This window comes from Spizellomyces punctatus, assembly GCF_000182565.1.
Source record: "Spizellomyces punctatus DAOM BR117 chromosome Unknown supercont1.8, whole genome shotgun sequence".
Classification (NCBI taxonomy): domain Eukaryota; kingdom Fungi; phylum Chytridiomycota; class Chytridiomycetes; order Spizellomycetales; family Spizellomycetaceae; genus Spizellomyces; species Spizellomyces punctatus.
Genome location: NW_015971544.1, coordinates 136361 through 149896, shown reverse-complemented (window position 1 = coordinate 149896; position 13536 = coordinate 136361). Strand labels below are relative to the sequence as shown.

The 13536-nt window shown below is 47.3% G+C and overlaps 5 protein-coding genes across 5 annotated transcripts; 3 read left to right on the top strand and 2 right to left on the bottom strand.

Moving 5' to 3' along the window:
• Window positions 1–31: 31 nt before the first annotated feature.
• SPPG_04918 (uncharacterized protein) lies at window positions 32–1369 on the top strand. The gene is made up of 4 exons (XM_016753157.1): window positions 32–257; window positions 336–412; window positions 467–798; window positions 865–1369. Exons 1-4 carry the CDS (start codon window positions 43–45, stop codon window positions 1327–1329), a joined length of 1089 nt encoding a protein of 362 aa, XP_016607567.1. The 5' UTR covers window positions 32–42; the 3' UTR covers window positions 1330–1369.
• On the bottom strand, window positions 1351–3187 carry SPPG_04917 (uncharacterized protein). The gene is made up of 8 exons (XM_016753156.1): window positions 2797–3187; window positions 2650–2738; window positions 2431–2561; window positions 2249–2369; window positions 2076–2187; window positions 1844–2012; window positions 1638–1786; window positions 1351–1574 (listed from the first exon to the last, which is right to left on the bottom strand). Exons 1-8 carry the CDS (start codon window positions 2913–2915, stop codon window positions 1433–1435), a joined length of 1032 nt encoding a protein of 343 aa, XP_016607566.1. The 5' UTR covers window positions 2916–3187; the 3' UTR covers window positions 1351–1432.
• A 1673-nt stretch (window positions 3188–4860) lies between these two features.
• Window positions 4861–7420, top strand: SPPG_04916 (septin CDC3). Its single transcript, XM_016753155.1, has 11 exons — window positions 4861–4987; window positions 5095–5136; window positions 5406–5416; window positions 5477–5588; window positions 5654–5782; window positions 5849–6065; window positions 6139–6355; window positions 6420–6568; window positions 6644–6757; window positions 6826–6958; window positions 7038–7420. The coding sequence occupies exons 2-11, from the start codon at window positions 5130–5132 to the stop codon at window positions 7173–7175; spliced, it is 1227 nt and encodes a 408-aa protein (XP_016607565.1). The 5' UTR covers window positions 4861–4987; window positions 5095–5129; the 3' UTR covers window positions 7176–7420.
• Window positions 7421–7722: 302 nt separating this feature from the next.
• SPPG_04915 (uncharacterized protein) lies at window positions 7723–9531 on the top strand. The gene is made up of 6 exons (XM_016753154.1): window positions 7723–8254; window positions 8330–8583; window positions 8665–8903; window positions 8959–9024; window positions 9094–9197; window positions 9280–9531. The coding sequence occupies exons 1-6, from the start codon at window positions 7799–7801 to the stop codon at window positions 9403–9405; spliced, it is 1245 nt and encodes a 414-aa protein (XP_016607564.1). The 5' UTR covers window positions 7723–7798; the 3' UTR covers window positions 9406–9531.
• SPPG_04914 (uncharacterized protein) lies at window positions 9345–13406 on the bottom strand. Its single transcript, XM_016753153.1, has 10 exons — window positions 13259–13406; window positions 12968–13190; window positions 12690–12897; window positions 12530–12625; window positions 12289–12463; window positions 12042–12215; window positions 11266–11977; window positions 10797–11198; window positions 10410–10732; window positions 9345–10350 (listed from the first exon to the last, which is right to left on the bottom strand). Exons 1-10 carry the CDS (start codon window positions 13288–13290, stop codon window positions 9915–9917), a joined length of 2781 nt encoding a protein of 926 aa, XP_016607563.1. The 5' UTR covers window positions 13291–13406; the 3' UTR covers window positions 9345–9914.
• Between the last annotated feature and the right edge of the window lie 130 nt (window positions 13407–13536).

Genomic DNA, 13536 nt, shown 5'->3' with positions numbered 1-13536 from the left:
ATATTACGTGATGATGATACGAGTCTCTGCACTTGAACCTTCATGCTACCCAACATCTGTCGCCAGTCTTTTTCTTTGATCCACCGCGTCGCTTCTCCCTCGTGTTGTCGTTCTTCACGCAGAATGACGACCTTCACTCACAACGACGCTTGCTCGAGGCTCCGCCCGGGGGATTTAAAGGTGGGCGAGAAACGGTCCAAGCGTGCAGAGGGCGAATATGCGGCTGATGCTCGCTTAAAGGACAAGATTTTATTATGGTAAACGAGACCGAGTAATGGTGGCGTTGTATGTCCCGCGGAGAATCAAACGGCTGACGATGTGCCCCTCGCCCAAAGGAAGGGAGACATTACGACGATCGAAGTTGATGCGATTGTAAATGCAGCAAACAAATCATTGCTGGGAGGTGGAGGAGGTAAAAACTGTCCGGTCGAGTTTAATTAAGCATGCCGTGTAACTTTGCCTGCAGTGGACGGAGCAATTCACCGTGCAGCAGGGCGAGGGCTCCTCCGCGAGTGCCGAACACTCGGCGGATGCAAGACTGGAGACGCGAAAATTACTGCCGGTTACGATCTCCCAGCACGACATGTTATCCACACAGTTGGTCCAATCGGCGAAAATAGTGCCGCTCTAGCAAGCTGCTATAAGAGATGCTTGGAGGTTCTGGTGGAGAATGGCTTGAGAACTATTGTCTTCCCTTGCATATCAACTGGAATATATGGATACCCAAACCGTCCAGCCGCCAAAGTTGCGCTCGGTACCGTCCGAAGATGGCTTGAAACAGACAGCAATGCTGAAAAAGTAGTGATCTGTTTGGCAAATTTCTAGACGCTTGTCATCTTTTAACTGTTCATTTGTGATCTCCAGGTCGACAAGATAGTGTTCTGTCTTTTCATGTCCGTTGATGTCCAATCCTACTTGGAACTCATGGATCGCTATTTTCCGCCCGATGATTTGCAGAACAAGAGGCACAAGCCGAGCCATTCATCAGAGTTCGTATCGGATTCAAATGTGGAATCGAATCATTCGAAGACCCTATTGTCTACAACGACAGAAGAGGTTGCTCAAGTCGCCGAACAGAATGAGGACCTCATTGATAACGAGAGGGGCTTAAAACTTGTAGGTGATAACTCCCGGCTATCGCAAGGGCAGCAAGATGCGCCAGATGCCGGATCTACGCAAGATGCGCAGGGCAAACAGGAAGATATTTTCCAACCGTCACAACGGACTGAGACAAACCCCGATGTCGAGAGCAGCTCAGCATCTCCAGCTCATACTTCCTCTCTGCGACAAGAAGGGAAAGAAGGTGGACTGGATGTACAAGAAGGATAATTATGCAACATTTAAACAGAGATAAGATAAATGTTTCCAATTATTTCCGCCATGGCGAAGAAATGAAAGTTCATTCAATGCATGTTGCGTACACTTAAACCGTTCAAGAGGACAGTTCCCACAACCCTACATTTTTTAAGCCATTATCCGCGCCCTTGCGAGTTTTGATTCCCCATGACACACAATAATGTCCCGAAAGTAATCTCCACTCCTCTACCTCATCAAAAATCTCCAACGCGGATACTCTGCACATGATAATCACATTGGTACCTGTTGGATTGAGCTGGATTATGATGTTATGTACTCACCTGGTACGTTCGTCCGAGTCCAATATCCGCTCCCAAAACATATTCATATCTACGGCACCTGCTTCATCCCAGCCTGCGATCAAATATCTATCCCGTTGACTCTGTAGACTCGGGTGAGCTCGGATGCCCAGCAATTCAATCCCGCGCATCTATCGGAGCCAGTTAGAATGTATCGCCAATCTTGTTGCACGGTACATTACCCTTACTTTCAAATTTTGCAACATTGTGACACCGAAGGGATCATCAGGTAAGATCTGTTCGTAAGTTACAAACACACCTGATTCGATACTTTCTGCCGCACTTTGTACAAGATTCGCAGAGTCGCGAGGGGACATATATATAAGGACGCACTCGGAAAGGAAAAGGGTTGGAAGACTATTGAGGAGAGAGAAATTTTAACCTCGTAACAAAGTGAGGGATGATAATATGAGCTTGTACCTTTTGTCAAACCCAAGAGAGGCAATACGCGGCAAGATCTCGGTTGAAAAATTCCGGAGATCGCCAGGGATAAGGTGATAATTGTCGCTATGAAGTTCTGTTCCACCGGATGCTGGATGAATAGTAAGCGGCTGTAGCACTACTAAAGGGAGTCCTGCATACAAGACGCTTACTCAAAAGGTGTTCGCCTAAAAGCTCCGTCATTTCGTTATTCTTCTTGATGATCTGCGCCTTCCTTCCTGTTATCTCAGGAAAGTCGATCTCATAATAACGAGCTGGATGCAAGTCTTGGGCCTACATGCAACCATACTTAAACTAGCGTTTCCTAGCAGACAGAACATACATAACCAATCACCTTCAGCAAGAACCACCGCGTATCAGACCCAGCACCCAATGAAACAATCTGCTTTGTCTTCGGAGATCCATCGCCGCTTTTTAGAAATTGTTGAACAAGGGTATCGAGAGCTTTAGAACGAGTGTAGGATCCTGATATCCTGACCGGAAGGAAAGAGAGAATAGCCCGCTTTTTTTAAGATCATGGTCAGATGGGGACGAGAAATCGCGTAAACCTCACCTCGATTTATAACTGGAGGTCGACGCTGCGGTCGGCGAACAAAATGCTTGGCGTAGGGATCAGAAAGATAACCTTGGTTGACAGCCGCACTATACAAGCCAAAGGTTAGCAGTGGGACGAGTTCGAAAGCAGGCGACGTGGTTTTACAGTCTGCTAATAGCGGCGTCGTCGTTGGTGGCCCTAACGGCATCGTCTCCAGAAAGCCCGCTTTCGTGAAATACAGGAGCTGAGCGAGCAGCGAGTGGAGGCGGCCATAAAGAGGACATGTTCTGCTCGGCAATGCTTCCAAAGCGAGAGTCAACACGCTGTACAAGCGGGTTTGCTGTGCCCCTCAATTGGAGTCCATGGTGACAGCCTTCTTCGATAGGATCTCGTTGCCGAGGCCGTCGTTAGATTGTTATGCTGCACTCAATTGATGTCGATGGTCTCAAACTCAAAGTTTTCATCCTTTAAACGGAATGTATGTTTATGTATCTGTTAATCGTAATCCATCAAACCGCGATCGACAGATAGGCTCATGATGCGTAATGTGATCCAGCTGTTGAATCACAATATTCGATAGGACATGCTGGCAAGCATGCTTTTCCATATACCGTCATAATTACCTCATGATATGTTTTATTTCCGACATCGAGATCTTCATAGTATGGGTTTCCATAGCTATATTAATGGTTAGATCAATTGAACGGGTGATTGTGCTCGGGTGAGCTCCAAATATCAATTTGAGGTAAACTCGGTGGGGTACCGAAGCCTGTGCTGGAGGTAGGGGACCGGTGATGTCGCTTGCGTCCTCTGCACCTGTTGCAGGAGATTTCATCAATCCGTCAAGCAAGGCCTCTTGAACGAGCAAATGGGAGAAGATCTACAGGGGACGCAGCATGTCACTCTCCCGTCCAACCTGCAACATCTGTCTTCAGATACATCCAAAACAAAGATCTGGTAACTATCTCAATATGCGGTCCACGGGAATCCCCGAGATATTCACATCATCGACTCACTCCATACAGAGTAATGTCGGCTGCGGTGTAAGAAAGTGGTTGAAATGGAACGGTTTGGTCAAATACAGACCCGGGAGCATTTAACTTTGGAATCCTTATGTAATCTTTCGATCACCACAACCTACAAATTTGGTAAAACGATCGTTAAATTGATGACCAGCAGATCAGCGAAAATCGGAGGCGCCCTGGAAGAACAAGCCCATCATATTGCTGTCCGCACACATGTCTGACATGTCGTAGAAGGTGCTCCCCCGAACACCACCAATGAGTGCATAATGGTATAGGAAGAATGAGAAAAAAGTGTCTGGGATGGTTTGTGTGGTCGGACTCAGAATCAGATGCTGATGTTTCAATGTGCAATTGTTTTGTCTTAGTTTCTGACAAGACATGTCGAATCCTCAACAGCATTAATATGGTCGACTGCCTCCCTTCCGGATGAAGGTTTGAATCAATGCATTATACCCTATCAATTGGGGTTCCCAGTGATTAACGGTGCAGGAATGGTATTAAGACAAGTTGGAGAGACCATGGCGTTCGACGAAAAGGCAGAAATCCTGCTCGGCGATCTCTGATGCGTGAAACCGCGATCGACGATGTTCATTCGGATTTCATGCCATCGATGTGGGACTCTACTGTACTCTCTCTCATATACATATATGCGCTGGACGAGCTCACCAAGTTGTTTATAGCTCATGCGAAATCAATCTCCAGTCCAGTCCTTCGGACATGTGGCGCATCCGCCAACGATTTACAGCCAATCATTTGATGACATAAGGAGTAATCTCCTTGCACATAGATGAACTCTTCCACATGCGAACACAAATGGAATAAAATGACCATCGATGGGCTGACAGTTGACTAGATCTTGCATTTCTTGCGCTGTTGGCAATTTGCAACGCCGTCGTTATGTTACCCATGCTTACTGATGAAGATCCCTATCAATCAGAGCCGCGGTTGTCCTTTCAATTCCGATTGGTAATCGCATCTCAGATGAAGCAGTCCCATGGGTTGTTGTCTTTTGATAACGTTTTGCCAGTGTATACTTGACATCCCAATAAAATACATCACAATGCCTCAAAGCTCCCAATCCAAAAGTAAAAATCCAATGATAATCTCAACTACAGACAGCTAATAAAACAAGAGCCCAACGTGTGGTCACGTGCACATGTGCGACAACCGACGGAATGGTCACGCCTTTTGAACGCCAACTCTGCCGTTTCCCACCGTTCGTACTCGCCTAGGATCGCGCGAGCTGACACCCTTTGTCTCATCTTTGCTAGAGAGTCCTGCCCGTTGTTCCGACCCGCGCACATTGAGGATTTGATTACTCGCCGCATCAGGTATCGCGCCGCGTTGGGATTCTGCTCTTTTCGTCGTTGTCCGCGCTTCTTGAGGACGTGGTCCTAGACATTTCGTGTTCGCTAACCAGTGTTGACCTACTCCTCAGACGTACATCTTCAGCGACACGCTTTCATTCTCGAAATGGCTGGTTAGTAGCAAAGTGGAAAGGGTCAAAGTATCGCCAGCAGAGCAGCCCACACCCGACCATTTTGGGTGTCTCCGGTGCGGGCAGCAGAAATCATGCACGAAGGGATGGTTCCTTTCTAACGTGCGAAGGGTGCTACGCCAAAGGCTGCGCATACATGACTAGTCGTTGGATAGCGGTCATTGCTATGGGAGTTGAGACTTATGGCTTGCGTGAACTGTAACTGATATTCGTCTTTTTCCAATTGCTTCTTTCGCGACGTGTTGTTCCAGACGTCGTTTCTGTGAGTATTCTTTAAATTCCATTTTCTCATTGTCGACTATTGGCTAAGAAGGCATTACAGATCCCAATCGTAAAAAAGAAACTTGCTGGATATGTGGGTTTCCATAACCTGCCCAACCAGGTTCACCGAAAATCCGTCAAGAAGGGATTCCAGTTTACCCTGATGGTCGTTGGTATGTTGCTTCTCCTGTGATCAGGCAGACTATATCAGAACACTGACATATTTTGATGATTGCAGGCGAATCGGGTCTCGGCAAAAGTACGCTTGTCAATACTCTTTTCAACACTTCTCTCTATCCAAATAAGGAGAACAAGGAACCCACACACGAAAGTCCCAAAACTGTAGAAATTCAGACCATCAGCGCCGGTATGTTTGGACACACCGTAAGGATATTTAAGAAAGTAAATCTCACATTTATTCGATAAAAAACAGATATCGAGGAAAATGGTGTGAAATTGAAGCTTACCGTCATTGACACTCCCGGGTTCGGTGATTTTGTAAATAATGAGGAGAGCTGGCGCCCGATTTTGGAAAACATCGAGGCGCGATACGACGCTTACCTCGAGCAGGAGAACCGTGTGAACCGTAAGAGAATCGTGGACACCCGCGTACATGCTTGTTTATACTTCATTGCGCCAACTGGCCACTCGTATGTGTCACCCCTTCCTTCGTATCTATCTATTCCTCTTGTCTCATTGCAACCTTTGTTCGGAAACCAATAGTCTGAAGCCGCTCGATATTGAGTTTATGAAACAATTGGCCGGCCGTGTGAACCTCATTCCTGTCATTGCAAAATCCGATACGCTGACTGAAGATGAAATCAAAGCCTTCAAAGCCCGGATTTTGGAAGATATTGCTTATAATAAGATTCAAATATACCAGCCGCCCATGTACGACAACGATGATCCGGAAACTGTCCAAGAGAACAAGGACATCATTGTAAGTGTCCGGCAGCAACCCGCCTTTAACTTGTCAGTCCAATCTGATCTTATATTCTTTAAAGTCTCGGATTCCGTTTGCCATTGTTGGTAGTGACAAGGAGGTGGACGTTGGTGGAAAAAAAGTCCGTGGAAGGAAGTATCCATGGGGTGTTATCGAAGTCGACAATGAAGATCACTGCGACTTTGTCAAGTTGCGACAGATGCTGGTCAGGTATGGACAGGAGTACAGATAAGTTAGTCTTACTGCAGATGATGACGCTGATTATGTGCGATTATCAACTTGAAGGACACATATGGAGGAGTTGAAGGAATACACTAATGAAGTCCTGTACGAGAGCTACCGCATTAGCAAGCTGGCGCGGGGCGGATACGAGGTCTCATCCGATGGCAGTGCTCTCAAGTAGGTTCCTAATATTCTCATGAAGCGTTGAGAATGAAGAGCACGTTGCTCACTTTTGCTTCATTCAGCCCTCTCTCAAAGTTCGAGGAGGAGAAGCTTGCACATGAGCAAAAGATGGCAAAGATGGAAGCGGAGATGAAAGCAGTATTCCAGCAAAAGGTTGCAGAGAAAGAAGCAAAATTGAAGCAGTCCGAGGAAGAAGTATGTGTAGTGCCCTATCTTTTGGAAGAGTGAAATTGAAAGGGTATGGAAAGTTAATCTGCTCATTTTGCGTCTTCAGCTCTATGCTCGTCACCGGGAAATGAAGGAACAGCTTGAGAAGCAGCGACTAGAACTTGAGGAAAAGAAACGGAGATTGGAGTCGGGTCGACCTGGAACGCCGGAAAAGGGAAAGAAGAATAAAGGTCTTTTCAAATAGTCATGGACCATGATCACCCTTCCGTTTCTTTATCTGGATTATGTCTCTCTGTTTGACCTGGAGTCGATGGAGATGTGTTGTTCCACTCAATCTAGAAAAAAACCATTATTTAGAAAATTGAGAGTGCGGGCTTGGGGTATGGGATGGACTGCCTTTTGGAATCGAAGTAGCTATCCTTCGCACCTTTTGCAGAAATATTGTACTCGTGAAAGCTTTATTTCAATATGAACGTCATAGGATTTTAATTTTGGTCATGTTCTGTTTAGTGTGTTTTCTACCATGCGATTACATGTTTGTCGCTCAAAGTAAATGGCAGTTTGTAACGAGTGGGTGAACGCGACGGAGGTACCAAGCTGAGTATCATCTCCGAAACGTTGATGGCCTACCGCTTGTGTGACGCTCATCCTTTGGCTTGGAGGAATAAAAGCAGAGGAAAGAAACTTCAGCCCTAATAAACGTGCTATCCCCAACTGTTTGCGGCTGAGTCGTAAGTCCGTGAGACAGCGTAAGAGGTTAATTTAATATTTTGCGTTGGTGGCGACATCCGATGGGTTGGATATAGGTGACAGGCATATAAAGCAGCTCATCAAAAGGAGCGCCAGCTGCAAAGGGAAAGCATCATCATGGCAAGCCTGCAAGATCTACTGGACCACCATCAAATTACCACCGCAATCCACCGCTATGCCCATGGTTTGGATGCAAATGACAGTGCCTCCCTCTCCTCTGCATTCACCGAAGACGCAACACTCGATTTTACACCAGCCGCCACAAGAATTGGCATTTCTTTCCCGGTCATGCCTGGACTCCCCACCATTCTAGCAGTCATGCTTCCGACGATTGGTCCATTGGACACCTCCCACACGATAACAAACATTCAGACTGATCTGCATGGGGATGAAGGGAAACTGACGTGCCTCATCGAGTCGGAGCATTACCCTGGCGGTGAAGGGCCTAAAGCAGAGTCTGTAAAGCATATTACCTTGATGAACAGATACGAGGCGACAGTTGTTAGAGTTGGAAATGAGTGGAAAATGAAAAATGTTCTTGTGTATAACCTATGGGCGGTCGGGGACACTAGCGTAATTCTTGGCTCATAAGCCTGAGTAATGTATTTGAAGCATTAGAATATAGGATCTATTAGTGATATGTTTAAGAATTCGTTGGCCAATCCCAAGGACCATGTAGCGGCTATCCACAAGTTGACAATCAACCTTCTTCCTAAGCTCTCGTCGTTCCGTACCACAATCTTGCGACAACGCGAGACTAAGCAGCGGGGCTACAAGCTGACCATCCTCCGTCTCCTCCATACTCTTCGCTTCCTCATCGCTTCATCCCATGGCTCGCTTGAACGAAACCTCCTAATGGCCAACATTAGCTGCCACTTTGGTGAAAATGTTGCCATCATGATGTGATAACATACGAAAGCGGCACAGTCATAAAGAAATGTCCGACAATCCCAGTCCAGCGACTGACTTCCATGCTTCAACAGCAACTGCCAAAAACCTACCGATTACCATCTCGAAATGCCTCGACGAATGTCCCCGTCTGCAAGCGCTGCCAACTTTGGCAGCTCAGTTAACCCTCACATATCATTCATGACCGCAAAGGGACATCCGACAGGACTCGTGACAAGCCATGTCGATGCAGTCTTCAAAGAAACGATACGGAAATTTGACAGATGTACCAGACCACAAGAAAGGTTTATTATTACACCTGGACTTGTTAAAAGTAAGCGAATTCTCTTTATTGTATCGCAAAGACAGTGGTATCTTACCTTGCCCAGACATCGTCCTGACGGAAAACCCGCAAAACTCGCATGTTCAGGAACGGCAGAGAGAGGCGGTCGACGGTATGATGGACGCCATGTAATACGTGGACCTCTGCTACTCATAATAATGTGTTGCTCCCCTTATGGCAGCTGAATGCAATCGATATGTACAACGCTGCAATCGACCGCCTCCAGCAAAGTACGCATCTCCAATCACCTCTGCTCAGGAATATGGATGGCATTCTTCACCATTGGTAAGCAATGTTTCCGACTCTATGCTGTGAAGGTCAAGCTTCTCATGTATTACGTTTCTGGTATTGTTTTTGGTGCACAAAGCTCAAAGAAAACTGTCCATTCGCCCATCATCCACGAAGAAAGACACAAGTTACACAGCTTTATGGGCAAGCGTACACGCGAACATTGAGAGGAGCATCAACATTTGTAACCAGGACGGCTAGATGACGCAGACAGATGGGATGTGTGGATAGATGGAGACGGCTAGTAATGCTGAGCAGGGCACGCAGTTTAATCATGTCAATACACTAGAACAAATAGAAGGTCAACGTAATCTTGTCTATTGAGACACTGAAATGCTAGCAATATACGGGGTTTCATTCCACAGGATAATGCAAAAGGCGACCATCCGCAAGACGGCCCTGTCGTATGGAAAGGACCCCTGATCTTCCCTCAGCATTCAACTACAGGGGCGTGGAGCCCTTGCCAACGATCCATGGAGAATTCCATCGAGGACGTCGCCGTGAAGTATGGGAGACGATCGAAGCAAATGCTATCTTTGACATACCAGTCGAACTAGATATCGCGTCCATACAAGCGGAGGACACGAAGTTTGCAAAGCACATCTTAACGGCAGAACTTCCGGTTGCGAATGGGATGCTCGCACAGCGTTATGGCTTACGTTGCTGAGGAGGAACGTCGATAAATTTCACGATACTCATACGATCCAGTTACCGCTATGCGGTTTCCTCCTTTCCCTTTCCATGGCTCGATGTTGACGCAAAGAGGCCGAGCGCCAGTTGCCGATTCTCACGGGTGTGTGACACTGGGGAGATTGATGCGTCAAAGGGCGACGTATGCAACCAGCTTGTATTAACTCCTTGCATAGGAGGCGTGGCAAATGCATCAGTGACTGAGCCCAGCCAACTCAGCATAGAATCTCCCAGCGGTGGCAGCGGTTGACCTATATTGGCTGTACCTTGGGGAGACGGTTTTGACGCCCCCATCGGTCCGCCAAATGGGAAATTATACTCTCCATTCCACTGCGAAGATAAACTACTGGGAGATGGATCCAGGCCAAATGGCGAATTCGGCATTGCGGTCGTGTTGGGCAGCCTTGAAGTACCCATTCCAAGTGCGGGTAGAGCAGAGAGTGGATTTGTGGAGGTCAGACTGCAAAGCAAATTTTTAGGGTCCAATCCGGGATACAACTGAAAACGTCGCTACGGTACCTGATGTGTGGACCACTCGACAAAGCAGATGACGCTGGACGCGGTACTGCGGAACCGCCTGTACTAGCAGTACTCAATGACGAGCTCCACGGCACAAATGCAGGCGCCCCTGAATCTGCTTCTCGTGCCGCCTCATGCACCGTAGCGTCTGGCGAGGGTCTACTTTTATTCCACAATGGGCTTCCCAGGCCTAAAAAGGCCATGGTGTTGACTGCGTCCGCACTTGTTCCAAATACTCCATTGGAATCAGGCGAAGCAGACGCAAAGGCAGTTTTTCCTCTCTCGCCCGGGACTGCCATAGGTTTCGAGTAGTTGAGCTCTTGCTGTTCAGAATTGATATTAAAACACACATGTTCAGTACTGAGCAATTACACCGGAAATACTGACCAATGGACGCTTGTATCCATGGAGGGTGTTCCCTTGAGCAAGTTCTTGCCCAGTACCCTTTGAGATCGGCACAAGAATACTTGCTGCCTCGCCCAATGGGTCCATTGGGCCCGAAGGAAAGAAATCTGGAAGTCCATGGGGAGTTTCCATGACCTGTTCCGGGAAGGATGAAATGGCCTCGCGTATCTGATGTGGTGTAAACATCAAAATGTCCTCATCATCGTCCGATATCTCCGGATGTTGCAACCCGGTCGCTGATCCTATCGATTTCGACGAAGAAAGCGAACCGCTAGCACCGCTAGAAGTGGTCCAAGATGATGCTGTACGACCAGGAAAGGACGCGGAGAACACCCACGTCTCTTCAGAATTCTGTGTCTCCGTCCTCAGAAAAAGAGGAGCTTGCTGTGAGAATTGTGGATTAGCTTTCACGCTATCCTGCCCGATGCGAGCGAAAGTCCTCAAACCCTACCTCTACATCCGTGAAAAAGAGACTAGTCCGGAGTATGGAAATCAAACGAGCACGCGTCTCAGCCTCTGCAGATAAGCTACGTCTCCTCTGTTCCAAATGATCTCCAAACGAATGCACGGGATACGTGGCCCTATTTGAAGGAATAACATCGGGTTGGAGTGGAAGGAACCCTTCGAGATCCTCATCTTCCCTTAAAAAGGGAAGCTGGTCTTGTTCAAGAAGTGCATCTTTTTCAACCATCCTAGAAACCGCGGTCAAAAACGCCGCGTAAACAGTCCAGAGGTCTTTTTTTTCAGCCAACAGCGTGGCGAATCTCATCCATTGGTTCTTCAACCATCTCGACACAATCTTGATTACTGCAAGCGCTCCATCAAATTCTGAATTCTCAGCTCCCAAGGATCGTCCACTACTACTGTTGCGCTCGCAGGGTTGCAAATGCTCCAGGGTTGTTTCGAGCAGCATTCGAAACATGTCGATAGTAAAAACAATTATCTCGTCCAGCTTTTGTGCTTGTAAACTTCTGGTCGCCGCTACCGACGCTGGAGAAAGCGATTCAGTTATATCAGCCTGCATGCGGCTGCGGAGTATGTGCCCAACCGCCATGTTGACAACAAAGAGCCTCATAAGCGTCTCGCGATTGAATGAAGTATCCATCAGTAGGCGATGAAAGTGGCTCAACCACGCTTGTTCTCGGAGTCGAAGACCATCCAAACTGGAGCAAAACCGAATTATCGTCAGACATCTAACAATGAAGATGAAGGTTCCTAATTTCATACCTTTTATTCACTCCCATGACCTCTCCGTGTAAGGCTATGAACTCTTCAGCAAAAGAGTCGTGGTCGTTCGGATCAGAAACCTCGCGTTGCTCTGTCAGGGTTCTCTTTTGCACCTTCTCGAATAGTATCGTGAGATTATCTTGCGCTGTCGAAAACGGTTGCTGAATAACCAAGCTAACGCAGATTGATGGTGAATCACTGTCACAAAATGACAAAATGTGATAGTGACGAACGAGGAAACAAGTACCTGCGAAAATAACATTCAACAGCACCAAGCACATTTCCAGCATATGTGTTAATCACAGCAAGTTGATTAAAAGGATTGCCATTGCTGGGAATCAAGCGAATTGCGATATTGTAAAACATTTTGGCGGGCAACCAGTTCTTCTCCTTTCGATCCGCATGAATTTCGCGATACCGCGCTACAATTAACACCGCATGAATGACAAGATCTCTGCCTATAAAAGCACGGACTACATCCAAATTACCAAGATCACCGAGATATATAAGGCTGCGATGGCAAGTAGCAATCGCCCTTTGCTGAAGCTCAGGGGTTATTTGACTGTGTGGAAGAGCATCGGGGTCTTAAAAGGGCATCGGGTTATTGGTGTTCATCATTCTGCCATATACATCCAGCAGGTAACCTACTTTCTCCCGGAAGGTCAAAATCTAGTTTCTTCAACACAATCAGCTCCACGGTGTGCAAACTGAAGTGATGGGTTAACCGCCATATGAAGCGGAGATAGAAAGCCGTCGCATCAGCGAGGAAGTTCCGGAAAGAAGACGTAAGTACACGCAGCTCTTTACGGTCTTCCGCGGAAATGGAGCGCCCTGCCCGCCGTGCACGGGATGTAGCCTGCAAAAGGAGGGGGAAAATTAAGTTCCTGCAAAGATTGCGATTAACGTACTAAACTCAGGAAGAGTACCTCCTTAAGCTTCTTGCGAAACTCTTCAATAGTTTTGTAATGCACTAGCTTCCAAAGGTTTGCTTCGGCATCGTTGGTAGCAGCCAGGTCATAGTCAAGCAAAATGACATCCTGCAATTCCCCCCTTAGCCTGCTGCGCACTGTCTGCACATCTTCCTGGAAAGGCCCTGATCCTTTGACCTTCAGAAGCTGTCGTAGTTTCTTTTCAAGCTCAGCTGTCGAGCTACAGTGATGAAAAGAACGCCATTTAATGACCCTGCTTGCAACCCTCAATATGTCAGGCCACCGAACCTCAGCAAAGCCAACGCGGGAGCCCCCGGCATGCAAGTACAGGTGGCTAAATCCAAGAGCGAGACAAAGTACGAGGTCTAATGCTCAAGGAAACCTGTCGGTGAGGAGGGCAGAAGTTGTGTTACGGATTAAGCAGACAGCATGCTGCAGATCTGCCAACGAGTCCTCGAGTCACGCTGCAGTGTCAAAAGCAGTGTATCACGTGGACTGAAATCAAGTAAGCAGCAAGCTTCAGGTTATCTTCTCACGCTGTCAGAAAGCTTTTGGAGATCTGGGGC

Bases quoted from the DNA above. Each gene is read 5' to 3' on its own strand.
- SPPG_04914 (XM_016753153.1), bottom strand. From the start codon at position 13,290: ATGCCGGGGGCTCCCGCGTTGGCTTTGCTGAG. The intron at 13,191-13,258 runs GTTCGGTGGCCT...TCATCACTGTAG, and splicing joins CCCGCGTTGGCTTTGCTGAG to CTCGACAGCTGAGCTTGAAA. The intron at 10,351-10,409 runs GTACCGTAGCGA...TTTGCTTTGCAG, and splicing joins TCGAGTGGTCCACACATCAG to TCTGACCTCCACAAATCCAC.
- SPPG_04917 (XM_016753156.1), bottom strand. From the start codon at position 2,915: ATGTCCTCTTTATGGCCGCCTCCACTCGCTGCTCGCTCAGCTCCTGTA. The intron at 2,739-2,796 runs GTAAAACCACGT...TGGCTTGTATAG, and splicing joins GACGCCGCTATTAGCAGACT to TGCGGCTGTCAACCAAGGTT. The intron at 2,188-2,248 runs GTAAGCGTCTTG...CTATTCATCCAG, and splicing joins TTTAGGCGAACACCTTTTGA to CATCCGGTGGAACAGAACTT.
- SPPG_04918 (XM_016753157.1), top strand. From the start codon at position 43: ATGCTACCCAACATCTGTCGCCAGTCTTTTTCTTTGATCCACCGCGTC. The intron at 258-335 runs GTAAACGAGACC...CCTCGCCCAAAG, and splicing joins AAGGACAAGATTTTATTATG to GAAGGGAGACATTACGACGA. The intron at 799-864 runs GTAGTGATCTGT...TGTGATCTCCAG, and splicing joins CAGACAGCAATGCTGAAAAA to GTCGACAAGATAGTGTTCTG.
- SPPG_04915 (XM_016753154.1), top strand. From the start codon at position 7,799: ATGGCAAGCCTGCAAGATCTACTGGACCACCATCAAATTACCACCGCA. The intron at 8,255-8,329 runs GTAATTCTTGGC...GATATGTTTAAG, and splicing joins GGGCGGTCGGGGACACTAGC to AATTCGTTGGCCAATCCCAA. The intron at 9,198-9,279 runs GTAAGCAATGTT...TGGTGCACAAAG, and splicing joins GATGGCATTCTTCACCATTG to CTCAAAGAAAACTGTCCATT.
- SPPG_04916 (XM_016753155.1), top strand. The intron at 6,356-6,419 runs GTAAGTGTCCGG...TATTCTTTAAAG, and splicing joins AAGAGAACAAGGACATCATT to TCTCGGATTCCGTTTGCCAT. The intron at 6,569-6,643 runs GTATGGACAGGA...ATCAACTTGAAG, and splicing joins TTGCGACAGATGCTGGTCAG to GACACATATGGAGGAGTTGA.